General features: G+C 39.7%; 1 protein-coding gene across 1 annotated transcript; it reads right to left on the reverse strand.

Annotated features, from left to right (window-relative positions):
- Positions 1-227: 227 nt before the first annotated feature.
- Positions 228-10,001, reverse strand: LOC116718990 (adhesion G protein-coupled receptor G3-like). Its single transcript, XM_032561309.1, has 12 exons — positions 9,869-10,001; positions 9,582-9,639; positions 9,204-9,288; positions 7,456-7,584; positions 6,491-6,622; positions 6,372-6,414; positions 6,196-6,284; positions 5,665-5,783; positions 1,538-1,818; positions 1,283-1,379; positions 871-1,190; positions 228-783 (listed from the first exon to the last, which is right to left on the reverse strand). Exons 1-12 carry the CDS (start codon positions 9,921-9,923, stop codon positions 668-670), a joined length of 1,524 nt encoding a protein of 507 aa, XP_032417200.1. The 5' UTR covers positions 9,924-10,001; the 3' UTR covers positions 228-667.
- Positions 10,002-13,467: the final 3,466 nt, after the last annotated feature.

A 13,467-nucleotide genomic window follows, 5' to 3' on the forward strand; every position in this document is an offset into this window, starting at 1 on the left:
GGTCGAATCTCTTCAATCCGCTGCTGACAAACAAAGTCAGACCTAGGGGCTGGCCCAGCAAAGAAGTTACTTCCCGGGACTTTGTTTCCAAGTCCTGTTGACTCTGGCCGTGCACGGTTCAGCGCGTCGTCAGCGAACGGGTATGCTGAGATCCGGGTTACGGCACCAAAATGATAGGTTTTTTTTTTTTTACCTAAATACAAAGAAAGAACCACAGACGACGTTTATGAGCTTTCAGCCAAGCTTCTGCAGAAGGAGAAGACACAGCGAACTGCTCCTCTGAACAGTTCACCATGTGTTCTGAAACTCTGCAGTAGAGCTTGCCTTTTATTAACACAAAACAAAAGCAAGAGGGCTGGTGTTGATAAGATTAGGAGACCCCAGGAACTAACACAAACAAAAGCAGTTTTACGACTAAGGATTTTCTATGTAGGGGGGCATAGGGTATTATTATATTATGTCATTTTGTGTTCTGTTTGAGTGAGTAGTGAGACCAGTGGTCTTTTGTGACTTTCCAGTGTTTCTTTTTAAACAAATCGTATAGAAAAGTCTAACATTAGCAAAAAGAGTCATTGTATGCAATATTATAATGCATATAAAAGGAATCCACTAGTCAGTCAACACCTAATATAGGCACTTTTTTGTTTATACAGCAAAAATCAGTGATTCAGTTATTGGAGCTGGTTGTCATCATTTTCTGGGTGGAAGGATCTCGGACTGAAGAGTTGTTTTCTGATCGAGACTTGCATGATAAAGCCACTGACCACAGGAAGATAAATAGACCTGAACAGACAAAAGAACCAGTAAATCATTCAGGTGAATCAACCTGTCAGTAGACACCAACATTTAGCGTCGCATATACTGACTGACCTTGCAGAGAGTTAAAGATGGTGAACAAGTAGATTCCAGGTAAGTTAACATAGGTGAGGATGGCTAGTCCCCATGGTAACCCCAGTACGCAGCTGAGGCCGAGAACTGTGACGCCGTCCTTCCATAACCTGGACTCTTTCTCCTTGCTCATCTTCTTCCAGTCGCTGGACTCACGTTCTCCTCTGCCACGTCGTAACTCCCGCATTTTAAACACCACCAGCAACAGCATGCAGGTATTATACAGAACCACCAGGCAAAGAAAAGCCACAGTGATGTACGTGACCAACTTTGTCTGTGGGATGTCACTGTTCATCCAGCATCTGTTCAAGAAGTAACAAAACAGAGACTTTTGTCGTTTGGGAGTTTCATTGACTGACTCGGTTGCACATGTGAACTCATGGAAATGTCTTACATTTCTGATGTTTGGTTGTTGGAATCCCTCCATTTCAGAGTGTATCTGCCATAGACACGTAAAGGCCCACAAATTGCCACAACAAGGGTAGGAAAACCTGAGGAGAAAGCAAGAGGAAGGACAAACCGCAGCTATATCATTAGAATCAAGGTCAAAAACAAAACTTAATCTAGCCACTGTTTGTTTATGCAGCAAAAATCAATCAATTGTTTGGAGCAATTAGCTTCTTGCTCCCAACCAGAGTCCCAAACTCACCCCATCCCACCAGGCAGAGTTTGAGCAGGTATCTTCTGACGTAGATGTTAAAGACTCGGATGAGGAGAAGGTAAAGGTGGAATCCTTCCACAGCCACCCAGGTGAGGGTGGCCAGCAGAGACCAGTGCAGGAAGAGGCCCAGACCTCCACAAACCCAGCTGTACTTGTTCTCATCTGGCAGAAAAGACCAGAAACTGCCACTCAGGAAGCCGAGGTGGAGGCACAACAACGCCCCTGTTAGCTGCATGTGGATGCTGAGGGCCTTTTCCGAACGTCGTCGACTAAAGGAGACAAGACAGAAATGAATTGTTTGCTTTTTAATTTTGAAGGATATTTTTGGCTCTAGTGGCCTTTATTTGCTAATGACTAAATAGAAAAGTGGGTTGTGATAAAGGGGTAAGACATGCAGCCTGTGATGGCTGTGACTGAGGCCTCCATACATGGAGGCTTTATCTGTGCACCCAGAGATGTGTTGTTAGTTTTATAATGCAGATGCAAAATATTTGCTGACTCTGACATTTCCTACACGACTACAGTTCACCTTGATGTCTTGCTGTGCAATGCAACAAATCAAATGATTGGAGTTGATCAATCACACGATTCAGGCAGTAAACCTTTAAAGTTTTATTTAGAACATCCTCTGAAGAGTTTTCTGAACCAAACACCACAGTAACCTGAAGCAATTGGCTGGGTCAGAACTGATTACTTATTTTCCATGTATTCCACTGTTTTGGACCCAAAGATGTTGTGAATATTCTTGTGAGTCTCCATGACTCCCTCAGTTTCTCTGAACTCCTGCCATATTTCTGTTGCCACTCAAACTAAACAAAAAATGAGACCAGAGTCATTTGAGGAGTTTTTGTTTTGTTCCAGCTGTAGGTGGCTGCTTCTGTGGTGATTTAAAGAAATAGTTCTAGAGTTCTTTAGTAATTTTCTTTTCAAAGATTATTAGTTTATCCACAGTAGTTTATTAATTTTTAGTTTATTTTTCTCATGGTGCCTTTAGTTAGTGTAAATCCTCATGGTTTTACACTAACTAAAGGCTTAGTTGAATAAGCTTAAGCTATCTGTTGAATTAGCTTAAGCTATCAGCTAATTCAACAAATGCCAGGGCTAAAGCAATCTCAAAACATCAGGTTTGTGTGAATGTTACTTTGACTTGTTAAACTGGTGTGATGTTGACATTTGGTGCTCAGTTCCAAATAAGATGATTTTTATTTACCAAGGAAATTGTGAAAAGAAACTGTTCAATATGACTCATCTTCCTGTGAGAAATAGGTTTTGAGAACAGAGTGTAAATTATTTCAGTGGTGTGAGAATGACCCACTGACAGGTAAGGTCTAGAATTATTAGTCAGTTTACATTTAAGTATATTTTCTTGAATTTTACAATGCCTAAGGATTGATCAAGGTGAGTGTGGTGCAGGTCGTCTTAGGTATGTGGAATTTAGAGCAAAACGTACGTTAACAGTGTCACCTGTGACTTTGCAGGGCTGCCACTGCCACGCCCCACCGAAAACTCTTTGAGCTTTAAAGCACGTGAGACCAACTAGTTATCTGTTTTTGTACACAACATTTTCTTGATCAGGGCAAGGGGGTCAGAGCTGGAGCTATTTAAGAAAAAAAGTCTCTTCCTGTTCTGAGGGGTGGAGCTTAGATGACGTCATACTGTGATGACACAGGATTGTCAGGCATCCAGCCTGAATCAGTCATGCTATGTTTGGTGCCAATTGACCTTTTCATGTGAAAGTTATAGCGTTTTGTTTGCTTTGGCGAGAATACCAAGTTTGCCGCTTGGCCACGCCCACTGAACATATATGAAAACTCAGATTTTTTGATAACTTTCAAAGTCCCACCCCTTAATTTCACCCTGACCTAAACATAAGTCGATAGCTTGAAATCCCCTGGAGTTTGTTAAAGTCTGAGGTGAGTAAAAGTGAAAAATGGCCAAAATTTGCCCTCATCAAAAATGGCTGCCTCCCTGTACATTTTAGGGGGTACCTCCAAGAGACTTTTTTCTTAATTTTGGGAGATCTACCTACATACCAAATTTCAGATCTCTACTATCTACTGTTTGTCCCATCTCACTTTAGGGGGCGCTGTAGAGCAGTTTAGCCACGCCCACTTGCGATTCCACTAGATCACAGGTGTCAAACTCCAGTCCTCAAGGGCCGCTGTCCTGCAGTTTTTAGATGTGCCACAGGTACAAAACACTGGAATGAAATGTCTTAATTACCTCCTCTTTGTGTAGATCAGTTCTCCAGAGTCTTAATGATCTAATTATTCTGTTCAGGTGTGGTGCAGCAGAGGCACATCTAAAAGTTGCAGGACACTGGCCCTTGAGGACTTGACACTAGAAACTAAAAATTTTACTTTGGGGCCAATTTTGGGTGAAGTTTGGTGAGTTTTTGCATATGTTAAAGCCTCCAAAAGGCTGCATACTTTGTGGGAAAAATAATAAGAAATCCTGCGATTACAATAGGCTTTCGCAACTGTTCACTGCGTGGGCCTAAACATCTGGGTTTCAGCCTATCAGAACCAGAACCTGGACGTTCTCCATTGCTGAGTATCACTGCAAACATCAGTGGAGAGTTGACCAAACCTGCTCAGCACTCACAGCCCACCCTCCATAGTGAGGAACAGACAGTATAATGGAGAAGCTCACTACCTGGGGTAAAACCGAACCGCATATTGAGATGGCTGCTTTCAATGTTTCAATATTTCCACAGAATGTTTTTGTGATGCCACATTTTGGGGAAGTTCAGTCAGAGTATTTGCAAACTCTGACTGACACAAGATTCTGGCTTTTTGTGTTATTTTTATTGATTTTTTTTTAGTACTGGCTTCTTTCTTGATGTGTGGCATTGCAGCTTCTTTCAGCACAGGATATACGTCACAGGATATGATGGCATTGGGTACCAGCCAGTTTCTACACCTTGCTTGTTTTGGTTTGGTGGTTGGTTTGCACACTTGCACCATAACCCTTTTATAGCCCGGGCACAGGATTCATAACAGAACACTATGATGACAGAGGGACTTCATGACATTTATACTTGTGCATAAATGGTTGTGGTATGTGACACTTCGACCCATGAAAAACCACTTGTTCACAATTCTCAGAGTCAGCCTTATTATTACCCAGTTTGTGCAACACAAAGAGTTTGACTTTGGTTCCACATTACTCTCAATTCAGACATTTTAAATATTACACATAAGAAGGAAAATTAAGTTTCTTTTGTAAATATGAAGCAGGGATTGCCTTATTTGAATACTCTCCGTCTTTGTTCTCTGTAATGCTGACAGAAAAAAATCTGAAGTCCATCTGTCATTTTGCCAGATCAGAATTTACACACCTGACCACTTGGTGCAGCAGATGCGTAAACATTTTCAACTTTACGTACAGAACACACTGTGTAGGTGACTAAATAAATCAATAATAATAAAAAAGCATCTAATCCGAGTATCTTCTCTGACTTGAACTAAATCCATCTCGCTATCCGCGAGCTGACCTTTCAAGATTTTTAGACATGACTTTGTCTGGTCCAGGAGGTTCTGCTGAAGTGAGGGATTTCAGAATAACTAAAACTCCTTGTTCAGAATATTTTTGTCTTCTGATCTCTTCTGTTGGAGAAATTATTCTCTGATTTTAAAACTTTATCTAAAGTGGCGCTCGTAATTCTAGTCTTCAGTGCTGCAGCAGAGCAGGACTTCAGCTTCAGATCAACATCAAAACATTTATACGCTTGATTACGCATAAGCAGGTACAAAATTTAGGTTGGTGTGTGTTCAGGTCACAGCAGGGGAATCATTCATAATTTAATCCTTTAATTTCATTGTTCATATGCAGTTACTGGGGCCACAGCTGGTTGTCACTGTGGAAAAAAATCTACATGTCTTCATCTGCTTGATTTGGATTCTCTGTTCAGTTTGTTGAATAAAGAATCCCATTGAAAATGAAATGCAACTGAATATTTCATTATTATTAGTTTAAAAGTTAATGAGTAAAGACAGATTAGGACAAGATTTAGTTTTTTTTATCCCATCAAGTCAAAAAAATGGACAGCCTTAAAATACAAACTGTCAATCCCATTAATAAAAAAAAAGGTTCAAGTTAAAGTGAAAACTTACTGCAGACCAACATAGACGAACAGGCTGATGAAAGCAAAGAAGGCAGAGAGCGCCGATCCAACGTAGGTGATGTAGCTGAGAGCCTTAACATGATCCTCATCCACCTTCAAATCTGGATTCTATACAGGGGAAAAATAAGGTTTAACTGAAATGCATTTTATATCAATCATTAGGAGACATTTTGTTTGCTGTTTATGTCTTTCACCTCTGAGATGCTAAGCTATTCACAGCCAAATCTGATCAGTGTGTGTAACTAGCGTAGGAACTGCAGCAAATGTTTCTCATAAATTTGGGGCAGAATGTAAATGCAAAGGGATTTTTCCAAATATGTGTTTGTTAACAATTTGAAAACCATCTGTGATATTCCTGCCACGCAACAATTATGCACTATTTTGTGTTTTGGCCTGTTTCGGAAAATCTTCCAACAATAATTAAGTTTTAGGTGAAAGTGACAATATGCCAATACTTTTAGAAGTCACTATATGGAAATGTAAAACTGTTGATTCTTGGTGACAGAAAAACACGATTTACCACAAGCACAGCGAAAAAGCTCAGATGGTCGCAGCTGCAGATAAATTCATCTTCGGTTTTAGTGGTAGAACAGCCTTCACTGCTCCACTCTAATGAAAGCAGAAAAACAAAACATGTAAATCCTGACTTGATGCTTTCATTTAAGAATAGTTAAAGTGTTTTCATCCATATTGCACCTGTTTCATCCTCCTTCCAAAACACACATGTTCCATTGTTCTCCTGAAACATAGGAAGGGAATCAAAATGAAGGAAAATTCTTGTTTTTAAGTGTTTATCATTGTATTTATTCAATTACCATTTTATTGTGGTAGAAGATTAACTGGACCGGCTCAGTAAGATTGATGATTCGCTGGTTTCCAACGTTCACACACAGGACCTGTCCTCCTAAAACAGTTCCCTCTACAGTCGGCTGCGTACCGGAGATGTTCTGAGGAGTTTGATGCGATGAGGAGACAGAATTATCCTCTCTTTTAAAACTAGTATTCCTCTAGAAGGATAGACTCTACAGCACAGGTGTCAAACTCAAGGCCTGTGGGCCAAATCCAGCCCGCCATAACTTTTTATGTGGCCCTCTAGATTCTAGACTAAACATTAAGTGTCTATCAGTTTCTATCTGTTTGCTCCTGCTCCAATCAGTCCCTCCAGTTTCTTATTATGGAAATACACAAAAAATTAACAAATTGCGCCAACAATTGGAAGTTTATTGCAGTTTTTTCTCAAAAACTTTCTTAATTGTACAAAACACCTGCCTCAGCCTTAATTGATGTCAGAATATAGTCCACAATCTAGGCAGTGAGTAATAAAAAGTCGCATTTACCATCATAAATAAGCGTAAACATCGCAAATATTTCCAAATTAGTACCACAAAGACTTTGATTTTTTTTTTGCAGAATATCACAAAAAGAATCTCAAAATCCAGGAGGGAATGAAAGACGTTCAATAATATTTTCTATTAAGAATTCATTGATATTTTAACAGTTTGTGGATGGGTTTTATCAATACCTTCTAGCACAAGCGGCCCTTCAAGAGCAGTCATGATCTTGATTTGGCCCAAAACGAAAATGAGTTCGACACCCCTGCTCTAAAGCCTCCATTTTGTACTATAAAACAAAAAATAAAAATAAAAATCATAATGGAAATGAATGCAAATGAGCCTGAAGGAAAGAACCACCTGGTGTGTTCACAGTGGCAACCAACTTCAGCTAGAAGTCCAGCTAAATGTGTAAAGGATGTTACGCTTGCCTGATCAGAGAATCACACCTGAAATACTGTGATGTTGATCACCGAGGCAACCACCTGGACGGTTTCCTTCGACTGTATTCTTTTCCGTTTCCGAAGAGCTGATAATGGGATTCGGACCTCGTGATTGGACGTGGGGCGTATTTCCACCTTAATAGCAGGACATTAATTAGGATTTTATTCAGAGAAAATCAGTTTTGTTTCAGAACATGCCCTGTAAATACGGTCTACTGGTTTACTACGTCCTAAAAACATTTATGAACATTTCATCAAACTTTGAACACAGTTTATAAACATAAACACCAGGACTCCAGCAAGCTATAGTGAAAAGATTGTAGAAGAAAACCCAAAATGTTCGATTCAAGTCATGCAGTGCAAAGGACGTCAGCTTCTGAATTTGAATAAATAAACCTCAGACATATTTTCCCTCTCAGTGTTGAGGCAATTACTAAATAGAAATAATCTTGGTGATCTAAAACCAGAGAAGTTTGGTCTGATTTAATTTCACACAATGAGAGTAAAAAACTGCTGTATGTGTCTTTATATTTGATATCTGGTTTCAGCTGAATATATTTTTTTCATTCTAATGATTATGGCTTACACCTCATTGAAATCGCCCATTCAGTTTCTCAGAAAATCAGAATTTTAGAGAAATGTCATTATGTTTACAGGACAGCTTCAGTAGACGGTTTCTGACACTCGCTGAAAGGAGAAAAGGTCACAGCTGAAGAAGATTCAGACTGATGTTAATTGGAGGTTGATGGGAAATAAAAAAGGTGCTCAACATCATAACCTTCAGAGGATGGAAGAAAACACCATTCCTGAGTTTTACAGGCTCACAACTCATAGACTGATGTTGGAGTCAGTAGTTGAAGGTGATGTGTTATGTTTCCTTGAAGAGGTCAGGTTAGGATGGGTCTATACAAAACATGTTCATCGCTTTTCACCGAGTCCAGACTCATCTGGCAGGAAGCTTCAGAGCATTCCTTGCTTCTCTGTGCTGACAAGGTTTAAGGAGATGCTGATTTCATTTTTCAGCAGGGTTGATCACCTCTTCACACTACCAAATGTACCAAAGAACCATTATGGTGACCAGAATGCTGGCCTTACCAGAGCCCCATGGAGTCTATGGGGTTCTGTCAAGAGGACGATGAGACTCTGGACCCCAACAGTGAAGACGAGTTGAAAGCAACATGGGCTTCCTTAACACCTCAGCAGAACCAGAAGTTGATCACTTCCATGCCACACCATGGCATGGACCTAGATGCATATGTTGTACAATATATTACAGTTTTGTAATATATATATATATATATATATATATATATACACAGTACAGAGCTAAAGTTTGGACACACTTTCTAATTGAATTCAATGAGAAGGTGTGTCCAAACTTTTGGTCTGTACTGTATATATACTGTATATACATATATATATATATATATATATATATATATATATATATATATATATATATATATATATATATATATATATATACTGTATATATATACAGTACATATATATACTGTATATATATATACTGTATATATACTGTATATATATAGAGAGAGTTTGGACACCACCTCTGTGTTAAGAGCTATTTTTCATTTTTGATTATCTGAAAAATTAATTTTGGGTTTATCTGTAAGCCCTAATTTTCAAGCATTCACAGAAACAAATGCTTGAAATGTCTCACTTCATGAAAAGCAACAATTTCTCATGTGTTTTTGCGTTACAGATAAAGTTTTAACCTCTGATCACCTCACCTGGACTGATGCGATCACATTGACCTTAACAGTGTCATGGAATTGACTCCTTGGTCTGCAGGTTGAATTGTCATTTTCATAGCACCTATCAGGAAATGTTTCACATCAGTCATTTAAATAGAGGTGCAGCACAAGAACAGGTTCAGCACAAATTTCACAGTAAGCAAACACAAGAGCAAAAACATAATGGAGGAACTGTGTACTCCTCTTTGGCCAACATAGCTGTGTCCAAAAGCTGATTTGAATGCAAACCAAGTTTAAAGGAAAAAAAAACTTGCAACAATTACAATTTATTAATGGAAAAAGGAAGAAGCCATTAATGAGTAAGAACAGAAGTTTAACTTCAACCATAAGCATGACATCGGAACGATTACTTACTCAATCCCCGTTACATTAACCTGTCTTATACACTCAATGATAACTTGAGAGTTACAGCCTGTAAAATGGACACAGAATATGAAAAAGTCAGAACAGTTCATATCAAACAAAAATGACAACAGAAATAACCAAAGGTACCTGGTTAGTCAGGTTTATATATAAACCTGACTAACCATTTGAATATCACACATTCAGACAGAAGATAACAACAATGAGCAGCACTAAGCCTGCATGGATACATTAACAACTAAAGTGATGTTCAAACTACAAAACCCCAGAATACTCACCAGCTCTGGTTGTAGGGAAGCAAAGTGTCAGGAGATAAAGAGTAATCCACTTCATGTTGGACTTTCTCAAACAGATACTGATCACCGACTGAGGCGCCACGTTGCTCTGGTGGTTGAGGGTTGCTTTACTTCTGGTTTGATCGCATGCTGAGAGCGAGGTGGCAGAGAGGAGGAAGTGATTAAGTGGATAAGTAATATAGTTAAAAGTAACACATTTCTAAATTAAAGACCACCACTGACAGAAGCACCACCACCAGCAGCAGGGAAGGGGGTGAAGTGTCTTGTCCAAGGACACAACGACAGAGACGGATTGAATTGTTCAGTGTTTTAAGATCAATGTGCCCCTTTTTAACTTTAAGACCCTTCCCCTCCAAAGGTCTCTGCACGGCCCTGTGATTGTCAGAGTTTTAGGAGACCAGGTCCTGTTTGTGAAAGCTGGAAACCAGCCAGTCAGCAGTCTGAATGAGCCGATCCAGTTAATCTTTTACCACAATAATAATGATTCCTTTCCTATGTTTCAGGAGAACAGGGGAACATGTGTGTTTTGGAAGGAGGATGAAACAGGTGTGATATGGATGCAGACAACTTTACTACTATTTAATGAAAGCATCAAGTCAGGTTTTGTTTTTCTGCTTTCATTAGAGTGGAGCAGTGAAGGCTGTTCTACCACTAAAACTGAAGATGAATTTATCTGCAGCTGCCATCGCCTCGGCCTTTTCCTGTGCTTGTGGTAAGTTATGTTTCTCTGTCACCAGTAAAAAACAGTTTTCTAAAAATATCCACACTCAATTTTAGCAGTAACCAAGGGTTTTATATAACAGAGCAACACACTGTGCTGCGTTATCATGAACGGATGTAATACATGGTTTTTAATGAACCTCTCAAAAGGGCTCCATGTATTTTCATTCCAACCTCTTGTATCAATATTTTGTAGGAACTTTTGCTGCAGTTACAGATTAGACTTATTTTATTGTTGTTGCACAAAGACACATCGCTTTGGCCACTGGAGAGGACGGGTGGAATCAGAGAGGATCTGGTTTACTCTGGCTAAGCAGCGTCTGTGTGCAATGTTCTGGGTAGGGGGGAGTGGAGTCCCAATGATCCTCTCCACTTTCCTTCCCACTTTTTGCAGACAAAATACCATATATATATATATATACAGTATGTGTATACACCCTTCACCTCCCCTTCAGGAAGTATCAAGTTATGTTCGTTTCTGCTTGTTTGTACATCAGCCATTACACCAGAACACTGATCTTCAAATCCAGACCAGGAGGTCCGGTTTCCTGTAGCTTTTAGATGCGTCTCTGCTTCAACACACCTGAGTCAAATAATGAGGTCATTAGCAGGACCCTGCAGAGCCTGACTGGATGAAGACTGCTGTTGTAGAACATGCAGCTTTATTTCTCTCTAAGGTTCTCAGGGGAAAAATGAATCATAAATAATCCGTTCTACATCTTCCACTCTTGGAAAAAAAAGCTTCTTCTGAAACACCTGAAGAAGCAGATGCATTTGAACCGATAAGTGATCTTTATATAATGTGCTTGTGATCAGCAAAGTAAATAGTTTGATAAGCAGCTATAAATAAAAATCCAAATGTGTCTCATGCCTTGTTCTTTCAACTTAAAAAAAAAACAACCTCTAACCACAGAGACCCATTGCAACATCTGCTGTGTAGAGGCAGAGTTTTTATTACACTGAATGAGAAGTTTGTCACCAACATCCTGTGTTGTAGTACTTGAGAGCGGTCCTGGTGTTCAGAACACTTTTTGATGGTCTCGTCTGCTTAGGGCTCTGGGGCAATGAGCCCCCTAAGTGGAACTGATATATTTCTGTTGTTTTCTTTGTTTTTAGTAATTATTTCTATGTGATTATATTAACAAAACACCCAATTTAATTATAAAGTAGTTAAATTTTATTTTGCAATAATATATTTTTGATCATATAGAAATCATTCTTTATATGGGCAAAAAGAAAAAAAACAACAACTTGCTCTTGGGGTCCGCCTGGTGGCCGGGGTAGGTCACGCTTCACCGGTAACACGAGCTGCCCTGCAATGTGCAGCGCGCGCGTCCGAAACACCGGTGGAGGAGAAGTAAACAAGACAACAAAAGAGGACTTATCCTTCAGGGACAGAGAGGAGAGGAAGAATAGAAAAAAAGAGACAAGATCAAGGTATGTTTGCATGCGTCTTGGTAATGTAATGTTTATCAAAGATTTATGGAGCTGTTGATGGAAAGTTAGCTTAATAGCGACCTTAACCAGTCCAGTTATGTTAAGGTACATTTATGTTAGCGTCTTTGTATTTGTGTAACTAACTTTAAATGAGTTGATTTTCGATGTGTCCCCATATATTTCGGAGGCTTTTGGCTTCAAAACAGTGTGTTTGACAAGAAACATCTCAATGTTTGACAATGTCTAGCAAAATATACCATGTAAAGCTAAGAAGACTCGGGCCCTGCAGGCTGCTTAGGCTATTGCTGATGAGGCAGAAGATTTGCAGGTGTGTGTAGCGACTCCTCAGGTCCACCTCGGGTGAACAGTAACCTCGTTACTCCCTCTGGTGGTTGACTGTGAGAGCTGCACAAGACCCACACAGAACTCAAGCCCCAGCTTCCCAGCAAAAACACTGAGCTCCTTTAAATCAAGGCTAAAAGCCACCTGTTTAGAGTTGCCTTTGATTAATAACCTTTCAATGCATTTTATTTATATTTGTTTGATTTTGATGCCATTTAACAAAATTTTATGTTTACTGTTTTGTAACTTGTTACTGTTCTTTGTTTTTGCGGTGTAAAGCATTTTGAACTACCTTGTTGCTGAAATGTGCTGTACAAATACACTTCATTTGATCTGACTTTGCCTTTTCCCTCCTGGAGAAATTCCAGATGTCCATATGGGCAACGGAGAAGATAACAGCTCCATCTTTGTTGCTTCAATTTTTTTTTAAAAAGTGCATCATTTTATTTTAAATAACTGGTCCGTAAATTGGTTTTTACTATGCATTTGGCCCACGTGCAGAACATTCTTTAGATTAACTAAGAAAAGGTTAATAAAGTTTATTGAACTATGAATAATGAATGTGTATCCTCGTCCGGGTGTCTGGTGATGGGGGTAAGTAGCAGAGTCACTGATGAATAATGTGGAATGGAGCCCAATCTGATGGAGACGAAGAACAATAGTCTGCCGGAGAAGGGTAGGGAGTGATTGGGTTCCAGAGTTTGAGTTCTTGTGTGGGTGTTGATCCAGAGTTGTGTAAAGCTGGGAGCCAGAGATCTGTGGAGCTGTCTGGTGGAGGCTGCTGTATGGTAATACCGTTGGAGGGCAGGCAGGTTACTCAGCACAGACTTGTTGGAAGAGGAACAAGACGTTCATAACATTTGAACCAGAGAACATCCGAGTTCTATATACTAATTGTCTTTAGAACACGAGGAGAAACCAGGGCAGCACAGGGAGACAAATTCAGTAGTGATGAGAAGTGCTGAGGCTTCAGAGCGTGGGTCGAGTAATCCAGGAGGATTTTTATGAAGCGTGTATCGAGGCATGTAATGATGGAGCAGCATGTGACGTTTGAAGTCACAGAAGTGGGCCGTACCACGTGA

Source organism: Xiphophorus hellerii, chromosome 4 (assembly GCF_003331165.1).
Source record: "Xiphophorus hellerii strain 12219 chromosome 4, Xiphophorus_hellerii-4.1, whole genome shotgun sequence".
NCBI lineage: Eukaryota > Metazoa > Chordata > Actinopteri > Cyprinodontiformes > Poeciliidae > Xiphophorus > Xiphophorus hellerii.

Bases quoted from the DNA above. Each gene is read 5' to 3' on its own strand.
- LOC116718990 (XM_032561309.1), bottom strand. From the start codon at position 9,923: ATGAAGTGGATTACTCTTTATCTCCTGACACTTTGCTTCCCTACAACC. The intron at 9,640-9,868 runs GTGAGTATTCTG...TCCATTTTACAG, and splicing joins CTTCCCTACAACCAGAGCTG to GCTGTAACTCTCAAGTTATC. The intron at 7,585-9,203 runs GTGAGGTGATCA...CCTGCTATTAAG, and splicing joins ATGTGATCGCATCAGTCCAG to GTGGAAATACGCCCCACGTC.